Source organism: Coregonus lavaretus, assembly GCF_964263955.1.
Source record: "Coregonus lavaretus genome assembly, chromosome: 9".
NCBI classification, from domain to species: domain Eukaryota; kingdom Metazoa; phylum Chordata; class Actinopteri; order Salmoniformes; family Salmonidae; genus Coregonus; species Coregonus lavaretus.
In genome coordinates this window covers 14,173,885-14,187,717 of record NC_139996.1, presented here as the reverse complement: position 1 = coordinate 14,187,717, position 13,833 = coordinate 14,173,885, and the positions used below count along the sequence as shown (strand labels likewise).

The window sequence follows — 13,833 nt, the reverse complement described above, 5'->3', positions numbered from 1 at the left end:
CTCGTGTTTCTTAGCCCAAGCAAGTCTCTTTTTCTTATTGGTGTCCTTTAGTAGTGGTTTCTTTGTAGCAATTCGACCATGAAGGCCTGATTCACGCAGTCTCCTCTGAACAGTTGATGTTGAGATGTGTCTGTTACTTGAACTCTGTGAAGCATTTATTTGGGCTGCAATTTCTGAGGCTGGTAACTTGAATGAACTTATCCTCTGCAGCAGAGGGTCTTCCTTTCCTGTAGCGGTCCTCATGAGAGCCAGTTTCGTCCTAGCTCTTGATGTTTTCTGCGACTGCACTTAATGAAACTTTCAAAGTTCTTGAAATGTTCCGGATTGACTGACCTTCATGTCTTAAAGTAATCATGGAGTGTCGTTTCTCTTTGCTTATTTGAGTTGTTCTTGCCATTATATGGACTTGGTCTTTTACCAAATAGGGCTACGTCTGTTAACAGAAAGAAAAACCCTGGAATGAGTAGGTGTGTCCAAACTTTTGACTGGTACTGTACATCACAGAAGACTGAAATATAACAAAACCGTTTGACATAGAAACACCGGATTTTCGGCTGGTTTTTATTCCACCCATGAGGCCACTAGGTCATTTGACTTCAGGAAAGGGCTACGTCTGTTAACAGAATGTAGTTACAGTGTTGTGCCATCCTTTAATATCTGTAGAAGAACCATCTAGTGAGATAGAGACTCTAAATCCTTGACATAGATAAATGGGCCAAGACAAACACAGAACTAAGTGCAGTGTTTTCAAATCCAAATGTTTTAACAGCTCATCGTTCAGGCAGAACCCCCATCTGAGCTGGGAGTGAAGCACTAGTTGTTTTAGGGATCATATTCCTAGAGAACACAGGGATACCTGATTAGCTCAGGAACTCCAACTGTAACTGGAAAACAACCAACCTGCATGAAAAAACGTCAAACTATGTCCCACAGTATTTTTTCCCTCCTGCAATCACTCACCACTCAACACTTCCCTGCTCTGCTGAAGGCTTTAGCTTGATTTGCCTTGACAGGTGATGGTCATATACAGTGGGGAAAAAAAGTATTTAGTCAGCCACCAATTGTGCAAGTTCTCCCACTTAAAAAGATGAGAGAGGCCTGTAATTTTCATCATAGGTACACGTCAACTATGACAGACAAAATGAGAAAAAAAATCCAGAAAAATCACATTGCAGGATTTTTAATGAATTTATTTGCAAATTATGGTGGAAAATAAGTATTTGGTCAATAACAAACGTTTCTCAATACTTTGTTATATACCCTTTGTTGGCAATGACACAGGTCAAACGTTTTCTGTAAGTCTTCACAAGGTTTTCACACACTGTTGCTGGTATTTTGGCCCATTCCTCCATGCAGATCTCCTCTAGAGCAGTGATGTTTTGGGGCTGTCGCTGGGCAAAACAGACTTTCAACTCCCTCCAAAGATTTTCTATGGGGTTGAGATCTGGAGACTGGCTAGGCCACTCCAGGACCTTGAAATGCTTCTTACGAAGCCACTCCTTCGTTGCCCGGGCGGTGTGTTTGGGATCATTGTCATGCTGAAAGACCTAGCCACGTTTCATCTTCAATGCCCTTGCTGATGGAAGGAGGTTTTCACTCAAAATCTCACGATACATGGCCCCATTCATTCTTTCCTTTACACGGATCAGTCATCCTGGTCCCTTTGCAGAAAAACAGCTCCAAAGCATGATGTTTCCACCCCCATGCTTCACAGTAGGTATGGTGTTCTTTGGATGCAACTCAGCATTCTTTGTCCTCCAAACACGACGAGTTGAGTTTTAACCAAAAAGTTATATTTTGGTTTCATCTGACATTCTCCCAATCCTCTTCTGGATCATCCAAATGCATTTTAGCAAACTTCAGATGGGCCTGGACATGTACTGGCTTAAGCAGGGGGACACGTCTGTCACTGCAGGATTTGAGTCCCTGGCGGCGTAGTGTGTTACTGATGGTAGGCTTTGTTACTTTGGTCCCAGCTCTCTGCAGGTCATTCACTAGGTCCCCCCGTGTGGTTCTGGGATTTTTGCTCACCATTCTTGTGATAATTTTGACCCCACGGGGTGAGATCTTGCGTGGAGCCCCAGATCGAGGGAGATTATCAGTGGTATTGTATGTCTTCCATTTCCTAATAATTGCTCCCACAGTTGATTTCTTCAAACCAAGCTGCTTACCTATTGCAGATTCAGTCTTCCCAGCCTGGTGCAGGTCTACAATTTTGTTTCTGGTGTCCTTTGACAGCTCTTTGGTCTTGGCCATAGTGGAGTTTGGAGTGTGACTGTTTGAGGTTGTGGACAGGTGTCTTTTATACTGATAACAAGTTCAAACAGGTGCCATTAATACAGGTAACGAGTGGAGGACAGAGGAGCCTCTTAAAGAAAAAGTTACAGGTCTGTGAGAGCCAGAAATCTTGCTTGTTTGTAGGTGACCAAATACTTATTTTCCACCATAATTTGAAAATAAATTAATAAAAAATCCTACAATGTGATTTTCTGGATTTTTTTTCTCAATTTGTCTGTCATAGTTGACGTGTACCTATGATGAAAATTACAGGCCTCTCTCATCTTTTTAAGTGGGAGAACTTGCACAATTGGTGGCTGACTAAATACTTTTTTTCCCCACTGTAACTCTGTCAGATTAAAACAATGTTCACTTCAACCTCTCTTTTTCGCTTCCGGCTAACTCTGGGCTGCCTGTTTACCATGGAACTTTAAATATTTTGTCAAGTAGGGAGAGAGTAAATGTCCTGGCCTGGTAGAGGTCACTCACCTTTGTCTGATGAACTCTCATCACAGTTAGGGGGAAAGCACACAGGTTGAAGAATGTCACTGGTGGACCCCAGGATCAATAACTTAGGGTTAGGGTTAGGGTTGTTATTAAAAAGATTAGACATTTCAGCATAGGACTCAGGTTTACTTGTAACTAAAGCATGGATGTCCAACGATTTCCATACAGAACATATCCAAGCAATTCATAGCAGTCCAAATGCCATGAAACATAAAATCCTACAGAAATAAAACAGCATTTACAGTCATCCTGAGGGGGAAGTTGCTAAACAATTGCAATATCTGTTTATGCATTTGGCCTGGGTCCTGGGAGGGTATGTCATCTCAAAGACATACAATCGCATACTGTTTCACATGGAGCTGGGGAGCGGCACAAAGCAGAGCTGAGGACAAATAATGGGCTTTATCCATCTGAGCACATGATCCTCAGAGCACAGCCCCGCTGACTGCTGCCCAACACACTCATTACCAAGGGAAATTTACACTCAGGAGCTGTGGGACTATCAATGTGTTGTCTTGACTTTCTACACATATATTAAATGGCCAATCTGCAGTTGCTACCTCAATTTTTGGACTTATAAATTAATGATGTGTACCCAATGATTCTTGAAGAATAACTGCCTCATGATTAGTTCAACAGTCGTACCCCATCAGAACCCACAATATAAACTTGTTTTACTTTAATGTAAACAAAGTAAATGTAAACAAACCCTATATAGCCTTAAAACATGGTTAAAACTATAATTGTGATGTCATGGATGACCAGTCCTTGCATCCATAGCTCTGTCTATGAATTTGAGAGTGGCTCCATTTCTCTAGCCCCATCCCTCAGCTTTGTAGCGAAACAGTGCTTTGTTATTGTTTCAACTGTTGATTGCCGCTTTAAGTGTGTTTTTTTATATGTAATAACACAGCAGATCCCTATCACTAGCTTTTCTGTTTCTTTATCTCCACCACCTCAAAACAGAAGTGTTCAGCACCATACATAGGCTACCAGAGGTCTGTCCAAGAGTATCAGTCATTGACTGAACTCTGGTAGAACATTCCTTAAAGGAGATCTAAGCAGAGCAGCAACAGCTGCTTTTCTTTGCTAGAAGTAGGAAAATGATATATAATAAATTGATTATGTGGTGCTAAATCAACTAGAGCCCGACTGATGTATCAGTTCACCGATATTATCGGCCGATATTGGCCTTTTAACTCCATATCGGTCGATAACCGATATTCAATTAATAGGATGAAAAAAGGGAATCTCATGCTTATCTGAACACTTGTGGCCATTCTCATGGTGTGTCATTATTGTCACAATGTATGAAATCAACATCTGAAGCATAGTTATTGGACAATTGCTCTTTTGGATGGCAATTTATGAGAACTCAGTGTGGAAAAATGACACTTTTTAATTTCCCTGCGTTACAACAGTATATCGGCAGATACATCGGTATTGGTACGTTTTGCCCTCCCAAATAAATCGGAATCCGTATCGGTTGGCCTCTAAAATCAACACAAGAAATCCTCTTCCCTGTGATTTTTCAAGCCCTCCTGGGAGTAGTAAGCTTTCTCCTCTCTCTGACATCCAGTATCTGACTGAGGATTACGTCCTGTAGACGACTCACAGAGCCATAGCCGTGTGAGTTGACAGAATAATAATCCAAACCTAGGACTGGAAGGAGGACTAGTCCTGTTGGTATTAAACACACTGTTTGATCCTCAGAGTATAGTGCCCTGATCTGCTACTATGGTTATGTATTTTCTTCCTCATTCTGTGACTTAGTGCAGGACATAAGCTTATACTGTAAATGCAAACTCCTCTTTGAACATTGCTCGTATGTTGGAAAGAATTTGTACTTCCTCACATTCATTTTAACTCCAAATAGAAAAAAATAATTATTCACTGTACAATTGTAAGGCAACCAGCTGCAACAGGCTGGTGAGTTTGCTCAACATTTGGTCATATACTGTAGCTGAATCAACATATATTCTCAAGTTGAATTGTATGGTCTCTCAACTTTGAATTTAAGGTTAAGTGAACATACAATTCAACTTGAGAATTTATTCTACCTTATTTGCATATTTCTTAGTGTAACATTAATCTCTTTATGACAATACATTACATAAATCAAAAGGCCTTTCTTTGAGGGCCTAGTTACACCCTAACGCTGTGGTCTGAAACTCTTGGTTTACAGGCCACATCAAGCCTGCAAGTCACATTATGCTGGCTTGCAAAGTGATGTGTAATTCCTATTGGAATCCAGCCAGAGTGACGATATCCAATAATTGAAACTTTTAATCACCCACAACCTACATTGAGAATGACTGCCAGGGTAGGGAATATTGATTATTGAGACTACCTAAATCATATCAACTGGAACAGCTATCTCAGTAACAGGTGCAAAAAGTCCAACTACAAACAAATTGGATTAGTTTAGAAAAATGTATGTTATTTATGTTTGTGTAGCATAAGATTAATAAACCAATCAATGTACAAGCAAAAACACAGGTATTTAAGCAAACAATTCTGAAAACCATCCTGCAATAGAGCACCCTGGGAAATATGATAATGATGGGGGTGGTTTTTAGTGGTTTTGAGCAAACATTAATTTGTAATTTTACTTAACAAGCTTTTTCAAATTCAGCTCACATTAGCGCAAATTCTTGTCCTTTTGAAGTCCATTCAACTCACAGAATAACACTGATTAAACAATTTGTTAAGTAGCTTCTTTTTTTTTTTTTTTTTTTTTTTACAGTGCAGGGTTTCACAATCAAATAAGTTATTGATGAATCAAGGTATCTTCAAATCAAATCAAATCAAATGTTATTTGTCACATGCGCCGAATACAACAGGTGTAGACCTTACCATGAAATGCTTACTTACAAGTCCTTAACCAACAATGTAGTTTAAAAAAATAGAGTTAAGAAAATAGATTAAGAATGTAACAGGCACCCTCTCTCTGAGATATCAACAGCACTGTGAATGATACTGAACAAAAATATAAACGCAACATGTAAAGTGCTGGTCCCATGAGCTGAAATAAAAGATCACAGACATTTTCCATACGCACAAAAAGCTTATTTATCTTCAGTTTTGTGCACAAATTTGTTTACATCCCTGTAAGTGAGCATTTCTCCTTTGCCAAGATAATCCATCCACCTGACAGATGTGGCATATCAAGAAGCTGATGAAACAACATGATCATTACACAGGCGCACCTTGTGCTGGGGACAATAAAAGGCCACTCTAAAATGTGCAGTTTTGTCACACAACACAATGCCACAGATGTCTCAAGTTTTGAGGGAGGGTGCAATTGGCGTGCTGACTGCAGGAATGTCCACCAGAGCTGTTGCCAGAGAATTGAATGTTAATTTCTCTACCATAAGCCGCCTTCAACGTTGTTTTAGAGAATTTGGCAGTATGTCCAACCGGCCTCACAACCGCAGACCACGTGTATGTCGTCGTGTGGACGAGCGGTTTACTGATGTCAACGTTGTGAACAGAGTGCCCCATGGTGGCGGTGGGGTTATGGTATGGGCAGGCATAAGCTATGGACAACGAACACAATTGCATTTTATCGATGGCAATTTGCATGCACAGAGATACTGTGAAGAGATCCTGAAGGCCATTGTCGTGCCATTCATCTGCCGCCATCGCCTCATTTTTCAGCATGATAATGCACTGCTACATGTCGCAAGGATCTGTACACAATTCCTGGAAGCTGAAAATGTCCCAGTTCTTCCATGGCCTGTATACTCACCAGACATGTCACCTTTTGAGCATGTTTGGGATGCTCTGGATTGACGTGTACGACAGCGTGTTCCAGTTCCCGCCAATATCCAGCAACTTCGCACAGCCATTGAAGAGGAGTGGGACAACATTCCACAGGCCACAATCAACAGCCTGATCAACTCTATGTGAAGGAGATGTGTCGTGCTGCATGAGGCAAATACTGACTGGTTTTCTGATCCACGCCCCTACTTTTTTTTTAAAGGTATCTGTGACCAACAGATGCATATCTGTATTCCAAGTCATGTGAAATCCATAAATTAGGGCCTAATGAATTTATTTAAATTGACTGATTTCCTTATATGAACTGTAACACAGTAAAATCTTTGAAATTGTTGCATGTTGAGTTCATATTTTTGTTCAGTATAGTTTGGAGACCAATGAACCACTGTTGTTTAGGAGCAATTCTAGTCAGATTAATGCGACCTGGGCCACTTCGGATGAGCATGGCAACAGAATACATTGTATCCTGGGTGCATGTCCCCTCCAACTCTTCGTCCATATTCAAGACACTCAAGCATTTCTGGTCTGTGAATCATCTTCGCTGTTTGATGGCAAGCACACACAGCTGGGTGTGCTACACCCTTGATACTCACGAATTACCATATCATTCACAGCAAGTAATATTTAGCTGCTTGTCATGCAGTCCATAATTGATAGTCTGCTATTAAACTCTGGTGAGTAGGCTGCAACATCATTTAACACAACATAGGCTACTATAGCGTACTCTGAAAACAACAAAACTGCATTTCATCAACAGAGGCCACACATTACAAACCAATACAAACCAGGGAATTGCTTTGTGTGCATTAAATGTAGCCTAGCCTTCTCCTCAATTCTTCCATATATTGTGTACATACATAAAAAACAGAAAACCATATAATTTTACTACTGCAACTAAAACAAATTGAGAAAAACAACCACTTTATTTAAATAAAGCTACATGCCAAGTGCTTAGATACTTAAGTAGCCTATGTGGAATGCTGAGTACACAACTGCATTGTCATGTTCAGACAAGTTTTATTCTATCACTTTCCCAACGCTCATCCACCTGTTCCGTAAGCAAATCAGTATATTGAACATACTGGAAGAAAAACTAGTATAGTTAAAATAGTGTTTATTCACAAAGTCGTCGTACATTCGGCTATAGATAGGCTTTAAATCTTATCTACTTCTATTATGAATACATGCGAGTAGAATACAAACTTTACTAAGTAAGTAATAAGAAGAAAACAAGTGTCTCTGGCATTACCTACAATATCCTCGACTTCGGAGACTTGCTCTCCAGCGCGTATTCCTCCCCTGCAACTTGCAGAATACACTATTGACCACTTTTGATTTAAAACGTCCTTGGCACTGAAAGTGGTGTTTTCAACGATGGGATGATCCGCGCCCTGGCCGACTGTGCCTTCGCGCTGCCAATGCCATAAGTGTGTTCATCATAAAGCCTCTCCACCAATCACCTGTCATGTGATTCTAGGGGCGTGCCATTCCATCAAACTACACAGTCCACGTGCTCTAGCTACTTTTACTTTTCAATACACTAACAAGACTGCCTCACATGTAAATTCTTCTTCTTCTTCTTCAGTGGGGTTTATCGGCGGTTGGCATCCAACGTTATGGTGCATTACATGTAAACTCAAATCTGAAACAAGTTATTGTAATCATGTGTAATAAATATAATATTGTGCACAACGCATCACATATTGTGTATGCTATTTGTATACACACAAATATACGTATTTTTTTTGCCCACTTACCTGTGCGAACATGTTTTTTTATTATCTCACCTGGTTGAGTCTGCCATGGCCCAGCACGTGCAAAGTATTATATACCCTACGACTGTAGGACTAAAACGTATAGGCTATAATTTGGACGCTTGGCTCACTGGTGTTCGTGCTGAAGTTCTTGACAACAGTGCCATCTGCTGATTATAAGTGAGACAACCATAGTTACATAAAAAAAACATAAAATATCTCAGGTTAGACAGACTCCCACAGTATGAGTCATAATACCCATAAAACCTAGCGGTCAAACAAGGAAATGGTTCCATTTGTTTTTCCACCATACATTTTTCCCATAGGGGATTTTAGAAACACTTAAAATAAGGGCTGTGTTTTAAGTAGGCTTACCCTGGCGTGACGTTTTGATAACCGTGTAAATCTCTCTAGGACAAGGTGACTTATCAATATAGTCACCTGCATCTACCCCCCAAAAATGAAATGCTAATTAGCTGCTAATGTGGCTATCATAAAGAACTACAAATGCCATGATGATTTGGACGAGACTTCCGAATTGAGGCAAAGGTAAATATCTCTGGATTAACTATCCAATGTTAGCTACATTTAGTAATGAATAAATTGGCTACATTTCTTTAAACTTACATTTCTTTGAACCTTCTTGTATAAGATTTAAATTGACACAATACCTGTTTTGCAAAGGTGTCAACTAGAGATGACGTGCAGGAGCTTGTGGGGATTTGTAGTCTTGCATGATGTCTACTTTGATGCTAGTTAGCATTTTTGAATCTGATAGTAAATAGAGCCGAATATATTGATAAAAGTCACCTTGTCTGAGAGAGATTTACATGGTTATCAAAACATCACGCCAGGGTAAGCCTACACAAAACACAGCCCTTATTTTAAGTGTTTCTAAAATTCCCTATAGGAAAAATGAATGGTAGAAAAACTATTGGAACCATTTCCCTGTTTGACCGCTAGGTTTTATGGGTATTATGATACCTCCACTGTGGGGCTCTATTACTAGCTACCTAATCTCATTTGCCTACACTTCTGCCCATGCTCAATTAGCCTGGTGACGTGGTTACTATGCCATATACATACACCATAATAACATGTCATGTGCTGCCTTTCAAAGTTACCACAAAGAACAACAGAAGCTCATATCAAAATTATTATAGGAACAGGAATAGGAAAATGTGGTTTGTCTGTTAATAGAATAAACTAAAGTGCCATCCGTTTGTGGAAATGTCAGATTTTGTTGTTTTCCATCAGTTTACAGGCACATCCAATCTTTACAGAGCTCTAATGTGTTCATCATGACTATGCAAAAAGCTACTGTTTTGGAAGAGAGTGTGTGTAGCTCTCTCACCTCATTCCGTTCAACAGTGCCATATTGGCAAAAACCTATTTTCAGTCACTGTACCTCCAAGAAGCATCTGACTACATTGTACCAAGAAGCATCTGACCACTACATTGCTCTCAGAAAAACAACTTTTTAAATGCAGTTTATTATAATCTTGCAGAAAGTCACATGCAAATATGGGCCTCGAGCAAACTGTGTATTGTGTTACCTCAACTTAAATTGATATATTGTTGGCTATACTTTTTATTATGATAATAGATTATGGACATTGTTCATTAGTTATGTTTTGAATTTAATACACCTGTGGTTCTATGACTGATAATGAGGGGTTATAGATTTTAAAAAATCAGGACTGCATTGATTTGACTATCTGCCAAGAACATCCTATGCAACCATCAGGACAAAGAGGACGTGTCCTTGCTTAACTTTTGCACACACACTGCTTTTAATGTAGATTTGTGTCAGACTTCAGCCTTGCTCTTGAGGTCCACTTTGTAGATGGTCTGGTAGCCGTCGTCCCAGGCATAGAGCTGCTTGTCCTTGGGGTGGTAATGCATACTGTAGTGGTTGGTGTAGCGCTTAGGAAAGAACAGCACAGGGCTCTGCTCACTGTGGATGGTGTCGTGGATATCGTACAGGCACTGGATGCTGGAGCGCCCTCCGTAGCGGGAGTTGTACACCACATACAGCGTTCCACAGATCATGAACGCTGACTCTGCGTTGTGGCTCTTACAGGTGGTGTCCCAGATGTGCTCCACAGCAAGGCTGCTCTTGTCCAGCTTGGTGATCACCAGGTTGCCCCCAAACTCTGGGTCAGAGTAGATGACCCACAGGCCCAGCTCGTCCACAGCCAGGTCCAGGAAGGTGTGTGTGGTGAGGGCGTAGGTCGGCAGGCGGCCAGCTCCGGGCAGCAGCATACTGTCGGCCACAGTGCGGTTGAGGAGATGCACCTTTAAGATCTGGTTGGGTGTGTCTGCCCTGTGATAGTACAGAAAGCCATTGTAGACCACATGGCCAGTTCCCTGCCAGGGAAAGGGGAGCTGAATTGGATGAGCCTGGGCGAGCCTTCCCTCAGTGAAGGTCTTCAGGGATTTAAACTCTAGTAGGGTGTTGTTCTTATTCCCACTGAAGAAATAGATTTTGGCAGAGCCCTTAGTAGGGTCTTTCAGCCAGGATCCATAGACGTCCCCTGCTTTCTTCACTATCTTCAGAGACTTCACACCAGTGAGAGCTATGTCGCAGTCTATACATGAAAGGACAAGAGTAAGATTGAATGTATCCTAATTGATTTCTCAATATATGTAATGTACAACACACACACATATATTACATTGTTTTCTAGTTAACATCAGTTTCCTATGTACCTGTCCCCAGTGTGATCTTTACTTTTTTCTTCTGGGCGTCTTTCATCTGCTGTTCCATCAGGACCTCCTCCACCTCAATGTGGGGCTGGTTAGGGGTCTTATTCTCCAGGTACTCCACGTCCCTCTCCACCCGCTCCACCCGCATGGCCACACTATCCACCTGGGTCTTTACTTCCGTCCGGTGCACCTCCATGTTAGCCAGCTGGCCACGCACCTCTGTAGACAGGTCATAGATCTTCTGGTCCACCCGCTGGGTGTTCTGCTCACATTTGATTAGACGCTCCTGGGCAAGAGAGGTGAGCAAGCAGATGCTGTCTAAGAAGTGGCACAATGTGATTGTAAGATAGTGGACCCTAGGCGGTCTTGTCAGGGGGTGTGAAGCATAAGGATTCAGACAAAATCAGGTGCAAAATTGAGGTATTTATTTACAGGTGCAGAAGGTGAAATGGAACCATGGATGTTTACAAGACATTGAGGAACTCTGACATATAAACGTAAACTTTCAAAATGACAAACAATCATCTAAATAGCCAATAACTGAAGCAACAACTGGCTTCTAAGGCAGAGTGCCTATAACATCAATAATTACTCATACTGCTGAATACATAAAAAACTGGGACAAAATGTCACACCAGCTCAAGCTCTCCTGAAATTATCCAGAATAGTTCCAACCTGAGATCCCTACAGATCGTAAACGCTTGGCTGCCCTAATCTGGGCAAGAGTGGAGCAGGCGCGGGATATGGCTCGAAAACGTACCTCAATCCAGTTATAGAAGATGTCGCTGTACTCCTAATTATCCCATTATCCCAACTGACAAATCGAGAAAATTGAAATACTGCTAGTTTTGAATGAAACTGCCTTTTTCGTACTGGGCGTCACCGGCTCGCCCCTCCAAATCAGTCCAATATTTTTTGGTGCGATGGTGAGTACAGGTCGATAAATCGAAACAATGTAACTTAAATTCTTCATAAACATTGTTAACAAATTCTACTTGCGTGTGATCATTTGTATAATAACTTTGGGACATGTTCAGCGGTACACGCTAGCCACATGAACAAACCAAAACATTAGCAAACTGTGTTTGGTGGCAAATGAGTTTGGTATATGCATTGGAGTCCATAGTTCGCATAGTCACAGTGATTGAACAGGAGTTTTTGATATTTGCTGTTAACTTTGGTTTTAGTTTAGTGTTACTGTAATGTTATCAATACAGACTAAACAACGAGGTAGAGTAATCTGAAATATAAGATATTCGTTTTTTTATTTGACCATAAGACAATGCATTCATATTGTGTGCGTAATGAAGGAAACATGTAGTTTATGTCTCTTACCTCAAGTTGGGCAATCCTCCTCTCAAAATACTGCATTATGAAGGCTTCCTGGGTGGACCTCTGAGCATGCCCCAACCCCAGGCTCAGGACGAGCAGTGTCAACACACAGGTATACATCAAACACACTTTTCTGACTTATTTCAACTACTCTCAAACACAACCAGAAAAGTATATTCAAAAAAAAAAGAAAAGAGCATTTAGTTCTGAACTAACCTAAAAATAAGTCTCCCTGGTGAGTTGTGTGTTTGAATTCCAGAGTCATCTGGCTGTATGTTTGTTTTTCGTTGATGTGAGAGACAGTTCCGGGAGGTTCTGAATCCTTCTTCTGAGAGACAGTTCCAGGAGTTTCTGGATCCTTCTTCTGAGAGAGAGTTTTGCTCAGGCTGCTGCGTCTTTAGAACTTCTAATATTATCCAGATGGGCCCTTGGCACATCCCCAGTGCTGAAAAAATACGAAACTATGCAGGATCAAAGTCTAATGAGTTTTTATAGTGAACTCATGCAGGCATTGATCTATTATTTTCTGGATTATAGTTTTTCTCCCATTGTATAAAGATTTCCCCAAAATGTTGAGGCATGTTGTCTATTTTGGATATTGTAATCATATAATGTATTTATGGAAAAATGTAGGTTTTGGTTTTTATTTCATTATTTTAGAAGTTGGAGCATTGGTCAGTCAGCTGTTGAACAGGAACAGGCTCTGAATAGATTTCTTCATCTTTGTTTATAGTTTTAGAAGATGCCTTTTGGCCCCATAAAGCTAGCCCTCTGCAGGTTGATTTCAGTGATTCCAACAAGCAGTGACCTTGTTCCTACCAGCAGGTGGTGCCACATTATCTGGAGAAGACTAGTTTTCATTTCCTCCTGAGGACATGCATGACAGCTGTATCCAGTCCAGTACTTCCATGGGTTTTTGGTACATTGATTGTTTGTGTACTTTCAGCAATCAACACTTCCTGTAACCTTTCATTGCCAGTTTGTTTTGCTACTTCAATACAGTTTTGTTATTGAGAATTTGATATAGGCTACAATCATTTGTGAAATCCTCATCCAGATAGTTTTTGAATGTCACTCCTGATCAGTTCCTCTTAACAGTTAATGTAGTGGTACAGTATGCATTATGAATGCAAAAGGCACAATTTATTTTCAAATCCTAATGATGAATTATGTATGCTGTTGGATAATGCAATTGGTGGGATGTGTTTTTAACTTGAACAGTGATAACTAGACATGGTCTCTACATGAAACTGGATGTAAGGCATAAGCACTTTATGTCTGGGGTGGAGATCAGAGGGGTATACTACAAAGTATAATTCATTAGTAACCAGAAATAACTATTGATTTTATGGTTCACAAAAAAGCGAAACATAGATATTAAATCAAGCATATCTTTCTACAAAATTAGTTAGCTGGCTAACTCCTTGATCCTGCTTTGTAGTATACCCCTCAGGTTTCATTTGTTTGAATG

At 40.6% G+C, this 13,833-nt stretch overlaps 2 protein-coding genes across 5 annotated transcripts in view; both read right to left on the bottom strand.

Moving 5' to 3' along the window:
• ppfibp2b (PPFIA binding protein 2b) overlaps window positions 1–7,984 on the bottom strand; it is an 80,044-nt gene extending 72,060 nt beyond the window's left edge. For 2 of the 4 annotated variants that reach the window (XM_084169077.1, XM_084169083.1), the window contains exon 1: window positions 7,817–7,971. The gene's annotated coding sequence lies outside the window, so the exon portion shown is untranslated. Of the gene's footprint in view, window positions 1–7,816 lie in introns of all 4 variants that reach the window. The other 2 variants (XM_084169076.1, XM_084169080.1) reach the window with 2 other exon arrangements.
• Window positions 7,985–9,785: 1,801 nt separating this feature from the next.
• olfml1 (olfactomedin-like 1) lies at window positions 9,786–12,773 on the bottom strand. Its single transcript, XM_084169182.1, has 3 exons — window positions 12,366–12,773; window positions 11,034–11,316; window positions 9,786–10,912 (listed from the first exon to the last, which is right to left on the bottom strand). The coding sequence occupies exons 1-3, from the start codon at window positions 12,480–12,482 to the stop codon at window positions 10,131–10,133; spliced, it is 1,182 nt and encodes a 393-aa protein (XP_084025308.1). The 5' UTR covers window positions 12,483–12,773; the 3' UTR covers window positions 9,786–10,130.
• Between the last annotated feature and the right edge of the window lie 1,060 nt (window positions 12,774–13,833).